The 19,416-nt window shown below is 45.3% G+C and overlaps 2 protein-coding genes across 2 annotated transcripts in view; one reads left to right on the top strand and one right to left on the bottom strand.

Moving 5' to 3' along the window:
* Positions 1–10,379, top strand: part of LOC128937172 (uncharacterized) — a 52,199-nt gene extending 41,820 nt beyond the window's left edge. Inside the window, exons 6-10 of the mRNA XM_054276562.1 lie at positions 766–920; positions 2,194–2,220; positions 3,667–3,785; positions 7,620–7,744; positions 8,240–10,379. Of these exons, the coding sequence (XP_054132537.1) occupies positions 766–920; positions 2,194–2,220; positions 3,667–3,785; positions 7,620–7,716 (398 nt within the window). The 3' untranslated portion in view covers positions 7,717–7,744; positions 8,240–10,379. The remainder of the gene's footprint in view (positions 1–765; positions 921–2,193; positions 2,221–3,666; positions 3,786–7,619; positions 7,745–8,239) is intronic.
* A 3,034-nt stretch (positions 10,380–13,413) lies between these two features.
* On the bottom strand, positions 13,414–19,416 carry LOC128937171 (zona pellucida sperm-binding protein 4-like). Its single transcript, XM_054276561.1, is given in 16 exon segments — positions 13,414–13,553; positions 13,677–13,793; positions 14,178–14,256; positions 14,862–14,874; positions 15,572–15,671; positions 15,674–15,738; positions 16,067–16,125; positions 16,127–16,150; positions 16,317–16,519; positions 16,901–16,960; positions 16,963–17,055; positions 17,614–17,716; positions 17,795–17,916; positions 18,259–18,277; positions 18,279–18,326; positions 19,408–19,416. Coding segments are annotated over 16 exon segments (1,254 nt in total).

Genomic DNA, 19,416 nt, shown 5'->3' with positions numbered 1-19,416 from the left:
TTGCCACCACTTGGTCAAACAAGCTGATCAGCCACTTTCTTTTCCCAAGGAAAGACAGTTGGGAACCAAGCAAGGTTTTAGTAGAACTAAACCCTAGCTGAAATCCAAGAGAAGCAATGTAAAATGCTCTCTCTGTACCTAGGATTTTAACACTGGCTGCTTCATGTGTGTGAATTGGGGTTTTTTGCTTTGCAGCTGTGGCTGTAAAGATTAGGACAAGTGAATTATAAAATAGATCTCTTGGAAAATTAGCATGCCTGAATGGGACCATTAGTGGAGCCCCCCTCCACCCAGGCAAGGTAGGATTTGATCTAAGATGGAAAACCTTATGCATGTTGTTAGTCGTCTACTCTCTCAAGTAGGCACGGAACAAATTCCTGGAGGGTGATTTATTCTATAGACCAAGTGGAAATAAGCCCTAGCTGCAAAGCTTGGATCCAGAGATCAGTTTTTCCAGATGGCTGAGAAACTGGGCTCAGCCTACTGATGATAAAGCCAGATGAAAAGTCTGTTAGTCTGTCACTAAATGAGCCAGATCAGTTTATTTCAAACCTTGGATTTCAGCTTTTTTCTAGTACCTGGTGAAACATAGAACAACTTCATTGCAGGATTGAGTCAGAGCCTTTGGGATCACACGGGGTCTTATCCCATCTTTAAGTCCTTAGGGCTCTCATCCCATCTGAAGTCATAACTTGCTGCCAGCACTGCCCAGAGGCCAACCTAGCAGGACACTGCTAAGAAATAAGTCTTTGTATTTCATTGCAGGAAGTGAGAGATATCTGGAATCAGGAAAGAGCCAGCCGATGATGGGGCTCAGAAAGTCAGCAAACAATAAGAACAACAAGGAGAATGAGTTCAGAGAAGTTGGGAGTATGGCAGAGGGACAGGCTTTTCTGTCAAAGGACCCTGCAGTAAGAAAGGTGAGTGATAAGCTTGGAACCTAGCTCTGAGTGGGACCTGTGGGAGAAGCAGAGAGAAGTTCTGCTCAGGCAAATCATAGTGAGGTGCCAGGACAGCAAGCCAGCCTTGTCTGCTACTGAGTGGAACTGGGCCAGCGAGGGTTAGGGGGATCTGTGTCTCTCTACTCCCAACCTTAAATGAAGAAGGACTATGTCTATATACCAAATGGATCACTGGTGCAGGGGAGAGGAGCACTGCAGACAGCAGCATGGGGTGCTCATGCAACCTCACCAACTCCAAATAACTTACTGTGTGGACTCAGTCATAAGTATCTCCACTACTGATGCTAGTGAGATTAAACCAAGTTTTCATTAACAGTAATAAAAATTTTAGTGGATCAATCCTTAGCTGGTCACACTTATTACCAGACTGACAGCATATCAATGTAATTAGCTCCAGTCCTCAAAGCATGTTCCAGGGAATGTGTGTCACTGAAGTCCAAGGGAGTGAGGATGAATGTTTTCCTCTCCCTTTCTTTCCCATTGTTTGTGCCTGCCTCAGCACTCTCATGTTCCAGTGGGGTTCAGAAGTGCTGAAATGCCAGAGCAGAGAGTCTAATCAGAGTATTCCCAGCCCTGCAAACAGGAAAGAGGAAGGAGTAGGTCTCTCACGGGAAAGACCTCATGAAATTTCCACCCTTAAGTTGCAAATGGGTCACAAACATTTCAATGAACTTCAGAACCCAAATTAAGGCTGAGGCCTGAAAGGTGCTCCATGCTCTGCCTTGTGTCCAGCCAGCTTTCGGAGTATTTTAAGCATGTGGGAACTTCTGATGACTTTACAGGACCATAGAATCGAGATCCATGCTCTTTAACCTGAATCCTCATCCTCTCTTGTTACATCACACCTTAGTATTGTCACTTAGTATTGGATTTCGTACCCTGAACATGAAAGGCTCCATTTATTCCTACAGTGCAGGTATTGTAGGAATTCTGTACAGGGAATTCTGTACTGTATGGGAATTCTGTCTGTTACACTCATGCCCAGGCTACTAGGTACTAGATACATAAACTGGCAGTTTAAATACAAAAGAGAGGTGAGAGGTGGAAGGAGAAAGAAGGGATTATCACACATGTGGGGGACTGAGTCTAAAAAGAAATGAAGGACTCGACCAAGGCTATGAGTACATTCCAGCGCAGAGCTGAGAACAGAGAACAGTCTGTTGCAAATGCTGTGAGTTGGTCTCGCTGTCCTGTTATTTATCAATGTAAATAAATTCCCTTTTGTTTTTAGGCTCTGGACGTCAGCAAGAACATCTCGGTATGTACTGCTTTTGCAGAATATATTTAACTTGTGTCTACATTATCAGGGAGTAAGCCCGTGTAGTGCACACCATTGTATGAACAAAAGAGGTTTACTCACCCCCAAAGTTTACTCTCATGGACGACAGGAACATCAGCTGCTCAGCCTTTCTGTGGTATCAGCAGTGCTTGCTTGTCCAAGACATCACCAGCACAACGAGGGACTAACTGCTGAGGCCTCAAAACCCTTCCACAGCACACATTAATCCTAGCAGTAAACACAGAGGTTTGCTATTTCCTTGAGTAAACACTCTTGCTTACAGGCAATTAACTCAATAGCACTGAATCAGGTGTTGCAGTTCTCAGCTGAGCCATGCCTCATCTGAAGTTTTGAACTGAAAACTTTGCAGATTCCCAAGAAGAACTATTGCAATAGGCATTGCTGGGGCTGGTAAGTGTGGCTGGGCAGCTGCCAGGTTGTGCTCTCAAGGTGGCCACAACTCCTGTAGTAATGGCTCTGCTGGTGGCACAGCAGCACGAGCACACAGTGAGGAGGAGCCTCGGGACAGGGCAAAACAATGTCAGGAACATGACAATGATTTGAGAAATTCACTGAAATGGGAATAATTTCTCTCCGTTATGCTAGTTCTGGGACATGATAATTTTTGTTCTGTTCCCCAGGTTTTCCAGTCATCACTTTAGGAAATTTAAAACAATATTGGAAAAAAGAAATTATTTTTTTGGATTCAGAGTTCCATTTAGTTCACGGGTCCAAATAAGCCCAGGCTGGAGAGACCAAAGATTAGAGATGGCCTCCTGAGACTCCCTGACCTCCTGATAATCTCTATTAGCATTTCAAATGTAAGGCCAATAGCTGTGGCTTGCTGAGTGACAGGGAAACAAAGGCTTGATCTCCAAATTCGTGTTCCGCAAAAGCTACCACCTTAAAAAAGGCCGATACCAATGCACCTGGCCTAATAGAAAGGATAAGACAGTCAAAGTGCCTTTTTGGGTTTCATTGTAAAGGCCCCCTGCATGCATGTGAGTAGGTAGGAAACCAAACCAATCTTCTCCTTTAGCATAGCATAACAATAGGGTAAAACGTGCTCTTAGGCAGCTACTCAGCATTCACCAGGGAGGGTACCTCACTCTCTTAAATCCTAAATCAGAAAGAACAGCAGAGTCCTAGGCAGAGAAATGTTACCAAGCAAAATATGAAAAAGATAGTATTACTCAGAGTTCATCCATCTTGTCTCCTTGTCATATACAGGTACAGGTTGGCCACTGGGCATCATTGCAGTGTTAAAAATTCTTTTGTGGGCCCTGACCCCTATCTGTCTGAAACAAAGAAATTTCTCTTTTCCCACCACCCTGGAATATCCCAAAGCATCATGTGTTGACCAGATGAAGTCTGCCAGCAGCTTGCCTCTGGTCTTTTAAGTTGTGGTTTCTTTTTGCTCCCTAGGGTGAGAGCCATGCTTGGAGGAGAATGAGAGATCTCATGAGGAAGACAAGGTTGACAAACCAGAACAAGCTGGGGCTGTCTTCTGCTGCTCTGAAGAGATCCTGCCCACAGTTGTATAGGTGAGAGGATACTGTGGGAGATTTTCACTTAGTGTTGGGAGGAGGTGGTAGAAGCTTTAGCTCTGGGTGTTGCTGTCTGGAGAAGACCACTCCTTACCTTATTTCCATTGCATATGCTGGTCCTGGCTAGCAGTAGTGTTTGCTTCCTTAGTGCCCAGATGATCCAGGATCCCAATTGGATGTTACCCATGTGAAAATCATGGAAACATTAGTGTCACTAAAATAAGGGGCTTCTCGCCAGCAGTGCAAGGGGATGATTACAATTAGCCAGAGCTGTCTATAGCCTAGTTATTTGTCTTTCTTCTCCCTGCTAAGCATTGCAGTCAGCACTAATGTTCTCTTTTGTCCACTTTCCCACTTTTCCTCCAGTGGGACCAACTATATTGTACCTGATGTGTGTTGGGATGGGACAGTCAGGATCAGCTGGTTGGTTTTGTCAGAAGAAGGAGAGGTGAAGTTTGCTGAGTGTGTGCTTATGGGTGGGGCCGTTTGTTGCTGTAGATGAATATTTGGGTCAAGTATGAGGTCTTATTTTTGCTGTAGATGAATATTTGGGTCAAGTATGAGGTCTTATTTCGACTAAGGGATCCATGCTCCTCCCTTGGGCCACTTTGTCTAGCAGGTTGGTTGTAGCTTGGCCTCTGAACTAAACTGTGTTGTGCGTGTCCATCTGACAGTTCTGCTTGCACAGATATTCCCTGTGCACTTGCCAAGTCCTCCCAGATAGTCTGGTGAATTTGGAGTGTTTGTGCGTGTAATCAGGTAACAGGAAGAGCCTGGGTATCTTAGTCACCAAAGCAGGAGCATTACATGGAGCTGTGCACCTCCCTGTATGTTTTTTCAGCTGAGGTCTCAGTAACCTCCAGTGGAACAGCTCAAATGTGCTTAAGTCCTCCTCCAGTTTTAGAGGGGGTGATGGTGGGGAAACAGCAGTTGTTTAAGCACTCAGGAATGTCCTATTGTTCCCCTTAAGACAGCCTGTACCTACCTTACAAAATGCATAAGGGAACTGGGAATCTTATAATTACAGCTGGAAAAAACAATCCTCTGTGATACATGGAGTGATTTTTCCAGCTGGGAAAAGGTTGGTTGGGGCCCAAGCATATGTAACAGGAGAGCTTCCTCCTATTGTTTGGGAAACTGAAAGAAACACAAAGCAGAGAGAGATCAAACAGTTCCATCTAAAATAGATGGTGAACCAGCTGGGGAAAAAATACAAACTCCTGTGAACCTTCCCTCTAAACCTGAATAGAACCAGCACTTTTATTTCAGTTTCAGAAAAGTTCTGTCTCTGTAACTTTCTGTTTGCCCCATCTCCACAGCACAGAGGACAGCTCCAGCAGTCCCTGCATAAGAATTGAAGGCTAGGTCCTCAGCTGCCTAAATTAATGTATTTCCAATGAAAGGTCAGCCCAACAGCTCCTGGCAGAAATTCTAGCTCCCTAGAAATTAGTCTCCTAGAATGGACAACTACAGCTATCATGGAAATGCTGTACAATGAGATGCCAAATGAACAGTCTTTTTGCCTGGCTGTATCCAGGCATTTTCAGAGCTCTTATACACTGCTTTTTGCAGGTTGTTTTCAGTAGCTGATGAATGGCCTTTTCTTCTACGCTCTCCTCCCGTATATCTCCATAAAACCCTTCCCTCTACTCGTGCCCTTTATCTCCCTCCATTTCCTTTTCTCCTTCATTCTAGCTCTTATTCCCCATCCCATCTGTATTTGGCCTTGCTCTTTTTACCCCAAACCTAGTAATAGAACCCTGTCCTTTTCACTGGTGTGTGGAAAAGCTGGGCACCTTGTTCATGTGGCAGCTTGGATATGCAGTTGCCCTCACACTCCTATGAAGTAAAAAGTTAGGCTTAGTGGATCAATGACAGACCAGCAAATGCTGCTGGACAGTAAGAGGGACCCTTCCTGCAGCAGTACCAGAATGGTAAAGCAATAAAGTCTCACTCATCTGCAAATCTTGGCAAAGCAAACCTTGAAGCCCTGATACTCTCAGCATTTAAAGCCACTGTTATAATTGATGAAACAGATTTGTCCTGGCTCCTGGTCCTGTTTGTACATGCAGATATAAAGAGTTGGCTGGCTTTTGCTTACCTGGGCTTTTTTGGGCTCCAGGTCTTGCACTGGAACAGGCTGGAGCCTGGTGCCCTGTATTAACATACAGCTCTGAAGGAGTCAGAGATTTGTTGCTTTTGACACCCAGTCCCACTTGAGTCATTTGGGCAATTAGAGAAAGTCTCTTTGTTTTTGTTGTTGTAACTAGGTCAAAACAAATCCCCTTTCATGCTCCTACTCTGTGTATGATGAATGATCTGCTGCAGGGTGGTTGTTTTGTTTTTCTGTTCTGTCTCTCTCTTTTTTTTTTTTTTTTTTAACATCCACAAAAGAATTCTCATAGCAGAGAGAACTTGGTTCTTTCAACGGGGGAGAGGGGAGGCCTGCCAAGGTAAACATACTAGCACAAGACTCAGTGGTTTGCCATACATTGTTTTAAACAGGCTCAGGTTTTAATTTCATTTTCTTTTTCTTGCTAATACATTTGCTCCTGCAAAGCAAGATCTATTCTGTGCAAAGGACCAGAACAGACTGATGACTGATTTCATTATGGTGTTGTGAACTTAAGCACCACATGGTCCTCCACTTTCCAGGGCAGGATCTAATGCAGGCAATCCCCTCCTGACATTCCAGTGCAGATATACCCACCTGGGTGTCTATGGGAGCTTTAACACAGATGCATGGGCATGAACTAACCTCAAATACAGTATTTTTCATGGTAAAGATGATAGTTTCAGTTTGAAGCCACCAAAAGCTTGCTGCTCTATGATGCCTACTTTGTGGTTAGTGTGAAGTAAGCTAGCAAGGACAGTGGAGTTCTAACATTACAAAACCCCATCTTCAATATTGTGTGGTAAAGGTTGAAAAGGGCACAAGAACCTCAGACTCGGGTCTGAATGACGCTCTTCACATGGAAGATTATTACTAAGGTATTCTCAGCCTCGTGCTCAGGGTTGAGAAGCCACCAAAGAATTAAAAAACATCAAAGAAGAAGATTGACTGGTCTATTGTAAAAGAGTTAGGAGCAGAACAAAACATAAACATTTACAACATTTAGGAAAAACCCCAATATAGTAGTTCACAAAATAATGAGTCTGCACCACATTAATCAGGACTTTGAGTTGAAAATTTTTCAAATTGAAGATTTGAAGTAAATATCTATTAGCTATTTATTTTCTGTAAATAACTTTCAAATATTGCTTTAAAAAACCAAAAAAACAAATGACAGCTTTTTTTTTTTTTCTTAAACAGAACCTATTTTAAAGATGTGTCTAGAAATTGTTTCAAAAGGTTTGTCTGTCACAAGTCCTGGAGAACTGAGCTAACTAAGTAATTTCAACCAAACAGGATGTATTCTACTCATTGCAATCATATGTAATAAATAACATACAGAAAATTAAGCTGGAGACAGTCCACAGGAGCTAGCTTAGTATTGCTCTTCAAAACACTTTATTTCCTTACTATTTTAGGCCAGAAATTTTAACTTCTATATGATGTTCAGCCACAAGTCTATCCCCTGTCTTCCAGCTAGGCAGAAAATACTGGTTGGTCTGAACAAAATGATGTTTGTGTCCATCCATTACAATGTGCCTCTTTTTTCAGATGCTGCCACAAATATTTGGACAGCATCTGTTACGGAATTTCACACTGGAGAGGGGGAAGCTGCATTGGGTATAGCTTAGATACATATGCACAGCATATTAATGTTAAGAACACAGCCATGCATTCTGGCCACTGTCAACTTGACTTGTATTTTTCCATTTGTTAAGGCCAGATATTATGTCTTCAGACCTGAGGAAAACTGAGAGGAACTCCATGATTGTTCTGGGACAAAATACAAAGAATGAAAACTTATGGCCTTTCTGATGACCTGAGTCAAATGGAGCAAGGTGAAGTAAGTAAAGCAGCTTGTGTTTCTTTGTGGGTTGGGGCTTTTCACCTCTTCTTGGCACAAAAACAAGGCAGTCCTGTCCCTACATCCAGACACACTCCAGCTTGCAAGGACAGAAATAGGTCCAGTTTTTGAAGTTCAAATGATGCAGATTGATGTCTACTGAGAACTAGTCCATGTATCTTCATTTTAATAGCCCCCCAGCTTTTGGCCTGTATTTTTTTAACCCACAATTTAAAGGCTACTATAGTCATACAGGCTACATCACACAGCCTTTTTACAAAACATAAAAGGCACTAAATTAATTTATCTGCAGTCAGTCAAATGACTTCCAAATAAAAAGCCAACGAGATGTCTTGGGAAAGAGACAATCTGTCCTTAATAAAGACTAAAAGAAAACCAGCCTCAGCTTCATCTTCTACCTTCCCAACTCAACCCACAGGCTAAATACAGAGAAACTCTCTCTAACCTCACATTCACTGCATGTTTCTGTTTCAGAAAGTCATGGCAAGAACACCAAAGGACACGAAATCAAGAATCCCGGGGTTACTCTGTGCAATGTATATCCTACAATTGTCAACAGAGCAACTCTGAATTGAGTGTTGGAAGGGAAAGAGGGAAGGCGGATGTTGAGAAGGGTCTGTGGGCAGATACATGCTCAACTACATATGGCTTTGCTCCCAAATCTGAAGTGTACTTTAAAAAGTCAAGCCACAGATGAAAATCGCTGTTAGCATCTTGGCAACACAAGCAACAGGGACTTTTAAGATTTGGAAAGTCTTCTCTGGGTTGGGAACAGAATTACCTGAAACACCAAAGCTTTAAAACTATCATTACTTTCTGGGGACTTCTCCAGCTGAAATAAACACTAGCTTTATGGGACTTAGCATCATCTGGAGGAGTGCCAGAGACTCATTGCCCAGAGCAGCGGTGACTATTGAAAAGACAGCCCCCTCCCTCTGGGAAATTGAGTTGCAGTCTCTGTCCCCAGCACAGTTCCTCCCTTCAGAGCAGCCTATAGACAGCTGTGCCATTTCACTGGAATCCAACAGAAAAACAAAGTATGTCAAGCTGAGGTCATTCCTGAATCTACTACTAGCTTCCTGTCCTGTGGGCCTGTTCCTTCTGCAGGGGTCCCTGGACTCTGGTGCTACCCTGCACAGAAGTTGGCATTGTACACACTCATTGTAAAGACCAGAATAAGCAGCACTGCAGGAATTAGCCTTTCAAGAGACTGGAGGGGCATCCAGGGCAGCCTCTGCCCCAGCCATTGTGTAATCAATCTTTTTCTCTTTTTTTGATGGGGGACAAGACACCAGGCTTGAATTCCTACTTTTAAGTCCCATTCAAGTGCTCTATTTGTGCTGCTGGGGGCCTGAGGCTGCAGATGGAGCAGTCGTGCTGCTGTATGGCTCTGCCTGCTCTCTCTCTCTCTCTACTGGGAAAAGTTGAGGAGAGCAAGGCTACAAGGGAAAGAAATTAAAACAGATCCTTTATAAACTGGTGCTCTTTTGGGATATACTAACAACTGTGAAACACCATGACTGTGTGTGGTAGCTGCCTACATGTCCACTGCTTCCTGAGTCAAGGAACAGGCAGTGCACACTTCTGAATGTCCCATGGTTGCAGAGGTTTCTGCACACTTAGCTCTTATTAGTGCTGGCAAAGTAATTAATACACATGGGGTAAAGATTTAAGTAAACTAACATTGCCTCTTGATAAAGGATTGTTCTACCCCATAAATTATAATATAATTACAAGTCAAGCAATTGCTGATTAAAAATCCCTCCCCAACCCCAACTTGCCTGAGAACCAAGATTTGACAAGCTGGCAGGAATGATCAGCTTCAGCAGGCTTAGTCTTTCCATAACAGATGCTTCTCCCTTGCTCATCCACATCAGCTGGAACCATTGAAGTCCTCCAAACCAGAACAACATATTTTCTGGGATTCAGAGCATCTCAGCCATGCCATTCCAGGGCCAGTATAGTTTGCAGGGATGAGTGAGGGCAGGGTTCAAGTACTCAGAGGGACTGCTACTGTTGTTACTTAGCATCTCAATAAAACTCCACAAACACAATGACCAAACCCCACAACCCAAACCCAAATCCCCATTAAAAAGAAAAAAAAGGCTGTGCTGACTCAAGGTTGGCACCCTAAAGTAGGTGCTGTGTTTAATGTTTCAGCTGTAGCTGCTGGTAGAGGACTTGGTTATTCACTGTATATCTTGCTAGCTTCATCCAAAGCTAGAAAGATTTATGACTTGATTATTCTGTGAATATTCTGTATATATCTCCATAAATACAGGGGACAAAATTCCTGCATTAACTTACAACCTCCATTAGCCCTCCAGCTTTTTTACAGTGACTGTACAGAATGTGAATCAGTGCAAACTGAATTTAAAGTGTTTTAAGACATAGCATCATGAGCTGGTATTTTCTACAACCCTCTCTATTCATGGTATAAGTTTGTTGGGTGTTTTTTTTTTTTTTTTACTAAGATAAACTAGCACTCTTCTTTATTATAGCATTATGTTAAATATGTTCATGTATTTTTCAGAAATAAATGTATTTATAATGTGTAACATACTGTATAGTTCTCCACTCCAGGATCCATTGTAATCCAAGCATAAGAAATTAATAAAAGTATCACTATTATGGTGTCTTCAGATATTTTATTAATGAACACCTGGCTTTTAGTATAGCAACTGCCACACCTTCAGGGTATCAGGTGAGCATAGCTAGTCAAGAAAGGAATTGTTACCTCCAAGCTTTTAAAGGTCTTCTTTAGCTTTGGCAAAGAAGCAAGTTTGCTCTTTGGAAGCAGCTGCTGTTCTCAAAGATCTAGAGGGTGAGGAGAGGCTTTTGAAAGTTCAGGTATGACAAAACACATATGTTAATTTTGAGCAGCCTTGTATTAGGTGCTGTTGCTGGACTTTGCTTCCAGAGACAGGCACCACACACAGCACTCCCAAGAAGAATCGATGAAGGCACTGGGACAAAGTGTGCTGCTGCTCAGCACTGGGGTTCCTTTCTGAAAATCTGGATTCCATAGCAGCACTGCACAACAGCCTCAAATGACAGATCCTAGCTGGCCTCCTGGCTGCTCTTCCTCAGCCCTGATTCCCAGCCAGCAGCAGCCTCCTGACAGAGCAGCTTCCTTTCCCCTGCAGGTGTCTAAGGCACTGTGTACAGCACCCCCCAACAGCTTTAACTGAACTGTATAACCAGGTGATACAGAGTGAAGCTAAAGAGGGTGCTGGCACAAGAACTTACACACAGATATTCAAAAAAAAAGTCATGGTGAAAAGTCAATGAGACTCAACTAAAGAGAGACCTAGAAAACAAGTTAGCCAGAAGTGCATCTGTGGAGGTAGAAGGGAAATAATACACTTTTGCAAAAGCAAATAACAGGAGCCATGAGAGCCACTAACACCCCAGTGCCATTGGAGAACAGGCAGTGAACACAGGGCCAGCGAACAGAGGAGGAAACCTCCAGGTTGTCTTTTACCCTGTACCAGTGCTTCAGAAGAGCAACTCCCATCTCACTGCTGCTCAGACCCTTCTTGCCAGCTGAGGACCAAGTAGCAAGCCTTAAACACAGAAGACTCCCCAGAGTGGATAAGGAAATTAACTTTATTCCTTTGCTCACCCACCTCCACTTAGCACTGCACATACCCTACACTAAGAATCATACCAGCCTCCCACACATAGCTTTGCACCAAAAGGCACAGTGCCTGCAGGGGACTCTGTAATTCCCACAGGATACACACCCAGAGCTCCCTGCCACTTTGGAATGGTTCAGTAACCCAGCAAAGGGCAGCAGAGGCTTAACTCTCACAGCCCTTTCATGACTGTGGGGATGACTGTTTCATCCCCACAGTCATCCGAGCTCTCTAAGCAATTATTTCTGTTTCCCTTACTGGGGCAAAGGAAAGTTCCAGTAGCAAACAGGAGGTGTTTAGGTCTTGGCTTACACGCACACAGTTAAGACCAGTGCCAGAGAACCCTGCCTGGTGCACTGAGGTGTGGTTTATATTACTCTTTTAACTGCCCAGTTAAATAACATTACAGACTGCTACTAAAGACTTGTCATGAGGCACATTATGAGCTGACACTCAGCTTTCCCAGACAGAGCTCCACCTGTACCAAGGTCATTTAGTTCCAAAGTAAGAGGCTGTTTGACCTGTCTTCAGATGACGTTTTTTTCGTGCCCGTGATCTCCTTCTCCCTCCCACCATACAACTTGGAACAATCTTTTCATCTGGTTAGATTTTGAAAGCACACAAGACGAAGATCACTGGTTATCCTGACAGTAGGACGGAAAAGCATTTCTACCAGAAAAATAAAAACATAAGATTACTCCTGAACTTTCTTGGAATAGGAAAGGAAGTAGAACACAGATCCCACCACTCATTAACGTGCTCCAATCACACAGGATCAACAGAACCTAATTAAAAAGAACAACACCTACTGCCTCAAGCAAGTTACTGATCAGTTCTTTTCTTCCATGTATAAGTGGTAATCCTCCCTTTTAAAGGCCCCAAAGCAATACAATTAAGGCTTCTCTCCTGCCCTTAACAGGAAGAATTTCTAATTAAGCCTTAGAGGAAAAAAGGGAAAAGTATTTTTCCTTCCCCTCAAGGACTACCCCATCAGCTATAAGCAGATCTCAGTGTAAGTGCAAGCACCAGAGCTGCCCCAGGCTGGGCAGGAAGGAGGAGGTGGAGCCCTGTTTCCCCTCTACTGCCTGGAGACCTCTGCTGTACTGTTTTCAGCCAGGACTTCAGAAAGCCAAGAGGGATGCTGCCCAGCTGCTGGGACTGACAACACCACACTGAACCACCCCTGATGTTCAAAAAGGCAAGGCTTTTTTCTCATCTAAAAGAAACAAGTTAAAAATTAAGAAAAGCAGTTGTATGCTAACAGCGATGTCAAATTAGCCTTGATCCAAGACCTTTGAAGACTCCTAACTGCCTGTTGACACATTAAAGCTTAAGAGTAGCTCTAAGTTAGATTTTTTTCCCCCTGAATTTCAGACCACCTAGGCCCTTTTATTTTTTTCCCAGTTGACAGGAAGTTTCCATGTTCTCATTCACCAGAAAAATGCCACCTACCCTTTTCTGTTTCTAGGGCAAGAAAGGCAAGTTCATGCACAGCATCATTAGCAAGGCCCATTTGTGTAGTGCTTTGGCATCCTTGCTTTCCAGTCCTGCCACACGAGCACAGCTGTACCTTACCTAGTGACTTAGGGACAAGTGGGCAAGTCCCAGCTCCTCAGCAGAGTCAAAATAACTGCTCTGCATCTCCAGAGAAGCAGCTGCAGGATCTGCATTGAGCGAGCTTTGGTGTACTTCTGCTCAGTGTTGGAATGGAGCCTAGGTCACTACTTTTGAAAGCAGTGGCTTTCAAAAGTTTCTGTTTCATTAACAGAAATGTCAACACCACCCAGCAGCAATCCTGCCTCAGTCTGCAGCCCAGGCCTTGACAAGGTCTCCAGTTTGTCTATGGCAGACAAGTAACACCAAACACAGAAGAATTCCAGAGTGAGATGAATTCAGAGCGTTTGGAAGGCTTGCACAGCCACTGGGGTAGTTTCTGCCTTGCAAATAAATTCTTACAGCTAGGGTCTCCAGGGGAAGGGATCCACCAAACAAATTGGTTTGACAGTCACTTTATTGCAATCTATTGATTTCATGCATGGCTGACACCTTCCTTTGCCACAGCACAGAAACCACAAGCACCACACACAGAGCTGTCCCAGTTGCCACAGCAGCAAATCCCAGAGCCCAGGGGGCTGCAGCATGCACAGCTGCTCCTGTGGGGAGAGACACCCCAATGAATGCTCCCAGGGAGCACAGGGATGCCCGAGGGGCTCAGCCTTTCTGCAGAAAAGCCTTAGACCAGGCCCCTTCCCCTGCCCTGCTGCCACACTTACCAAGGCCATCCTTGGCTGCATCCTGTCTTAGCTCATGCTGGAGGAAAATCACAGGGCCTTTGCTGGAGACATGGGAAGGACCTTCCTGAAAAGGAGGCTCAGCACTCCTTTTACCCCCTACAGAGCAATATGAAGGTTGTAGGTAAGAAGAGGTAGAGCCCTGAAGGTCAGCAAATTCTGTCCAGGTCAGCTTCCCAACACACGGAAAGTGCTGAAGGCACAGTTTCCATGTGAGCCCACATAGAGCTAAGAGCCCATGAAGACCTCTGTCTTTTTGGCATAAGAAGAGCCCTTAGTCAGTGGAAAGGAGCAGGAAATGCTTTCTCAAGTTGTCCATGCCTTAAGGGAATTACTCCATGGTAATGGAGTAATTGGTAACTGGTAATTGGTAACTGGTAATTGGTAAAATGGTAACTCCATACTACATGACTCCTCCTCCCCAGCTTGGAGACTAGGCCCTTGCTGCCCCTTGGCAAGGGAGCAGAAGGCCAGGACACTTACTGACTCTGGAAGGACAAGAGGGGATGCAGGACTCCTTTACAGACTGGTGGCACACGGAAGCACTGCAGTGCAGGTACACCTAGAGAGAAATGGAACAGCCTGAAATCCCTCAGGCACTGTCTGGGGCCTGGTGATATCCTAGTGCTCTGCACTGACCCCAGCCAGCAGCTAAGCAGCCACACAGCTGCGTACTCACTCCCCATACTCTGCCCCAGCAGGGCAGAAAAAGAATAGGAAGAGCAAAAGCAAGAAAACCTGTAGCTGGAGAGAAAAGACAGTTAAAGAAGTGAAGGAGAGGGGGAGAGGGAAGAAAAGACCTAAAGCACAAGTGATGTAAAAGCAAGTCACCTGCTCTGCTCCTACAGGCAGGTCAGTGCCCAGGTAGTTGGGGCATCAGCTGTCCTGGAAGATGAAATACCCCAGAGTTTACACTACTGAGCATAAAATCATGCAGCATGGAATAATCCTTTGGCCACTTTGAGTCAGCTCTGCTGCCTCCCAGGTTCTAGCCTGTCCCATGCCTACTCACTTGGGCTTGAGAGACAGCAGAATGAAGAGAAAGTCTTGGTGTTCTGCAAGTGCCATTCAGCAGTCAGCAAGAACATCTGCTTTCAACACTGTTTTAAGGACAAATTCAAAGCCACAGCACCATATGGGCTGCTAAGAGGAGAGGTAGCTCCATACCATGGGCCTGGTCCTTACGGGGGAAAGCAGGAAGGTCTGTTCGGCTTGTTTCACACCCAGCCTGTAGCCTTGGAGCCCTCTGCTGTCCACTCCGAGGCAGCTTTGAAACCTTTACATCACACACTTTCAAACTCGAGCCAATCTGGCCTTACAGCACTTCTCCCTGACACCTGCAATACTGCTGCCCGGACACCACTTCACTGGGAACCTTGTTAAGTACAGCTGAGACCAATTTTGGGTATTAGTCGATGCCAGGAGAGCTGAGCAAACAGTAGATGGCAGGGTGAATTTCATGTGACTTAACTGGAGGGGCTCAATGAGATTCAGAGCCCAGATGCTTAAAAATGTACTCAAAGTTTATTTCCAAGTAATTTTGGGCAAGAAATGTAGTTTAGAGAATATTGATTAGTGTAGCTAGAGCACACACCCTAAGCTAATTCACCAGACAACACTTGCTTAGGTACACTACTCTCCTTCTAGTAGTCACATTCTCTGTCACACTCCAAAAGTGATGTCTCTTACCTCTATCACATTCACTTCAAGGAATGAGGTTTTTGGCATTAACCTCTCCCCTTCTATTTCAGCAGGGGATCTTCCTAGTCTTTGCCCCATTCCCCCAAGGAGACCAGAGACTCATTGTCATGAAGTGGTTCTTATTGTTCACACATTTTACTTCAGTATGAAACTAGGCAGGCAGGACAGGATCTTACCAGTCCAGAGAGTTTCTCATGGGAAGTAGAATCCACAAAGGTGAATGTGAGGCAACATGCAGCTCCAAAGACAGAGGAGCTGGCTGGGACACAGCCACAATGTGAAGACCTGAGCACTCAAGGGAATGGAGCTCCCACTGATGAAATAAGTACATCGGATATACAGCCTGGTGGGAAAGAAAAGCTCCAAATCAGGCAAATAAGAAAAGCCACTCTGATATCCCCTTTCTCCAATATGGCAACCTATCGTCTGCTTTAATTACTTATATCCCCTTTCTTCTGTCACTTCCTTTTAACAAGTACTTGAAATTCTCTTTAGTGTTTAGATTTGAGAATCTGCAGATTGTCACTGATCAATTCCAGCTTTATTCCTAATAATTAGGTCTTTAACCTACTCCAGGGCCCTCATGTGAAATCAGAGGTTGTGACAAGCAGGAATTTTTCTAGTGACATTTAACCCAGGGACACCCAGCAACATTAGCCCCAGGGTAATACCTGAAAATGCTATCCCTAGTGACAGAGCCAAGGCTCCCACTCTTCACATCCCTGCTTGCCCACCAACTCATTCCCATATTTGGCCTGGTCTGCATTTATCAGGAATGACAGACAGGCACCATCACTGTGGTAAAGTCAGGCTGGATCAGTATGAGGCTGGAGAACAGCATTTGGCCTGTGGAAGTCTGTAGGATGACCATTGAGCAGCCAAAGCCATGGCAGGCTGTTCCAGCTCTTCCAGCCTAGCAACAGCTGCAGCTCTTACCTGAAATGTAGTGCCACAGGCAGAGAGTGGAAACTGGTACACAACAAAGGCATTGTTTGTTAGGACAGGGACACAGCCAGTACTGTGTCCACTGGCCAGTTGCACTGAGCCCAGGGCAACAGGTGGCAGGGTGACATCCTGAGAAACAGCAATGGAAAACTGGCCATCTGGTGTGCAATGAGCTGTCACTGGAGAAAAAGATAGAATCATTCTTGAGCTCAAAGATGAGAGAGATGGGAAGGACGCCCTAACATCACAACCAAGACAAGACCAGCAAGTCCTGCAAGATGTCCTGCCTTTAACCCACAAAACAAGTGCTAAGTATGGCAAGACAAGTGCAGCCAGTTCCAACAACAACACCGATGCTGGGCATAATACCAGGTGTGTTGCAATAGAGTGGAAAATGCTGGACACTTGACTGGGACATGATATTCTTGGCAGCCAGAAACATAGCCCTGAGCCACCTGCAGGAGTGGTACACACCAAGTGCTGGCTTGCCCTGCCAGTAAAATGAGAAATCCTGTTTTGCAGCAGCTCAGGAGGGAGGGAGAACAGGTGCTCAGGCTTACCTGTGTTACCAAAGTAGCAAGGCTTCATCCTGTCTCTGGGGTCATAGCAGCAGCCTGGTCTTCACAGTCTCCCTGGCTGATGGGCAGGGAGGCACAGGGCAGCCAGTCCTGGCTGGGAACAGCCAGACAGACACTGCTGCTTGGAGCATCCAGGGCTGGAAAAAACAGCAGGTCTTTGCAGATAAAGCACAAGAGCAGGGGGACAAAGACATGAAGGACACTGGTTGAAGGAGTCCTGGTGATTCTGCATACAAATCAAGGGAAGTGAGAGTTAGGTGAGGGTCAGACACATGGCCTGGATCTGGCATGGAAGCCTGCTCAGGAGGGACCTGCATTTCCATGGAGCAGAGACTCCCCCTGAGGCCATGTACAGGAAACTGAACCTACATTGGATCTGCCAAGATAAAGCTTTCTAGATGGACTCGTGGTAATTAAGGAAATCATTGTACCTAGTCTCTAGTTAATTCACTGACCTTGCTGAACTCATGTAGCCAGAATATGGCTGGGAGACATGATGTACATATTCACCTGCTGACCCTGCAGAGAGGCAAGAGTCCACAGCAAGTTTGTGGCTCCTATGTCCAAACCTTTTTTCATGGAGATTTCTGCACAGCAGTAAGTCCCCTTTCCTAGCCCCCAAACTGACTAGGAGCAGCCATCTGAAAGGAATGGTACTGATCACCACAAGATTCTGACAGGTGCTTGTATCTTACCAGGAAGGTCCATAGGGCACCTGAGCAGAGTCTCTTCATGAAGAACCTTTTGCCTAGCAGCATCTATTCCTTCAAGCCCAACCAGTATAAGGTAATTGTGATCCTAGGGAAAAGCCATACCAGCCAGGACAGCCAGAGCAGCAGTAGTTACGGTCCCAGGAGAATCCCTAAGGCCACTCACCCCCTCAAAGACATAACAGCCTGCATAAGAGACCGATATTTTCCTGGAGCCTTCTGGAGTCCCAGATACCAAGAGCCCACAGCCAGAGTCATTCTGCAGAGCATGTGCCTTCCCTTCAGTATCTAGGGAAAGGGGACACAGCAGCAGGGGCTTCAGAGTCCCACATTGCAGATTAGACCCACTACAAGCCTACCTTTCTGTAGGAAACAGGGACGTAGAAAATATTAGGGTCTGGAACAGCAGTGAGAGAATCCAGCAGCCAAGACATCTAGATCCAGGCACAGCACTTCACCAAGTCCTTGACTGCTGTGTGATATAAACAGCCCCCAGATTATGCAAGATGTACAGAAGTTCAGTGAAGTTCAACAGCACTGCACATCAAAACCTGTTCCTTTCCTCTCCTTCCATGCACCTCTGCATTTGGGCAAAGATATGGCTAAAAATGCCTCTTGATATTGCCTCACCCCATGTAGTCAGTACAAAATGAAGCATTCCCTTCCCAGCCTGGTGGTAAGGTGAGCTGTAAGCTTTTCTGGCCACAAGTCAGCAGGGTAGGATCAGAAAAAACACTGATAGGAGCCCCCAGAACCAAAGCCAGGGGGCCAAGAAACACAAGAAACAGAAACAGAAGAGCATAACTCCTGATGCAGCCCAAGACCACCCTACAACAACCATCCTGCTCTCTTGCTAGGCTCTTATCCTAGTCCTTTTAAATTGTGAAGCCAGCTGGGACCAGAAACTCCTGAAGTGCCCAGGTGGACCCAGCCAGCAGTTTAACATCTTCCATTGCCCTCACCTGAATTCAGCAGAGTCTGCTGGTGCTCTTTGAAGAAAACCAAAGGGCAAGAGTTGAACTAAGGTCAAGAGACAGGTCTGTATTCATACTGTAGAGCCCCAGGAGGGTCTTCAAAGCTTCTTTCCTACCCTGAGTTCTTCCCACAGCTGGGACACATAGGAAATCTGGTTGCTTCTCCCCATGCACCCTATTGCTGCTCTAATTGCTCAATATATGGCATGAGTGCAAGAAACAGTGACAATGCTCTTTTATTCTTTTAAAGATTATACGTGTTCAAATGCCAGACATAGGGTGCTGACACAAAAGCACAGAAAGAGCCCTCCACATAAAATCTGTGAGAAATCATGGAGCTCAGAAGGCCTTGCACACCTAAACAGTGGTGATTCCCCATAAGCACTCTTGGCTGTGGACTTACAGCCCTGTTTGCAGTGGGGATAGTTGCAGGACTGGTTCAGACCTGGTTGCTAAGTGGCAGGATGCTCTCTGGGATCCCTACCCCCAAAAAGTGGCAGGTGGCCCCTGAGATGGGCTTGAAACACAGGCAAGGGGAGCTTTTGTGATCCCAGAGAAAACTGCCTGCCAGCAGCCATTGCCTGCCTGTAAGTGCAAGGTGTCATGGAGAGTCTCCTCCCCAGCCACACATCAGGCAGCCACACCAAGCGAATGCCTCATAGTCCATCTTTCCATGCATGTTTCTGCATTCATACCATGAAACTGTGAATGTCTTTACACTTCTGCCTTTTAGCAGATCCTCCAGCTCCTGGATGTCCGCACAGCACCGTACAGCCTCAGTGCCCTGGCCCCAGCCAGCCCTCACCACAGGCAT

Source organism: Melozone crissalis, unplaced genomic scaffold (genome assembly GCF_028551555.1).
Source record: "Melozone crissalis strain CALT ecotype California unplaced genomic scaffold, PUWL_Pcris_2 ptg000019l_1, whole genome shotgun sequence".
In the NCBI taxonomy this organism is placed as follows: domain Eukaryota; kingdom Metazoa; phylum Chordata; class Aves; order Passeriformes; family Passerellidae; genus Melozone; species Melozone crissalis.
Note: the sequence above shows the minus strand (reverse complement) of the source record. Positions and strands in the feature narration are given on the sequence as shown.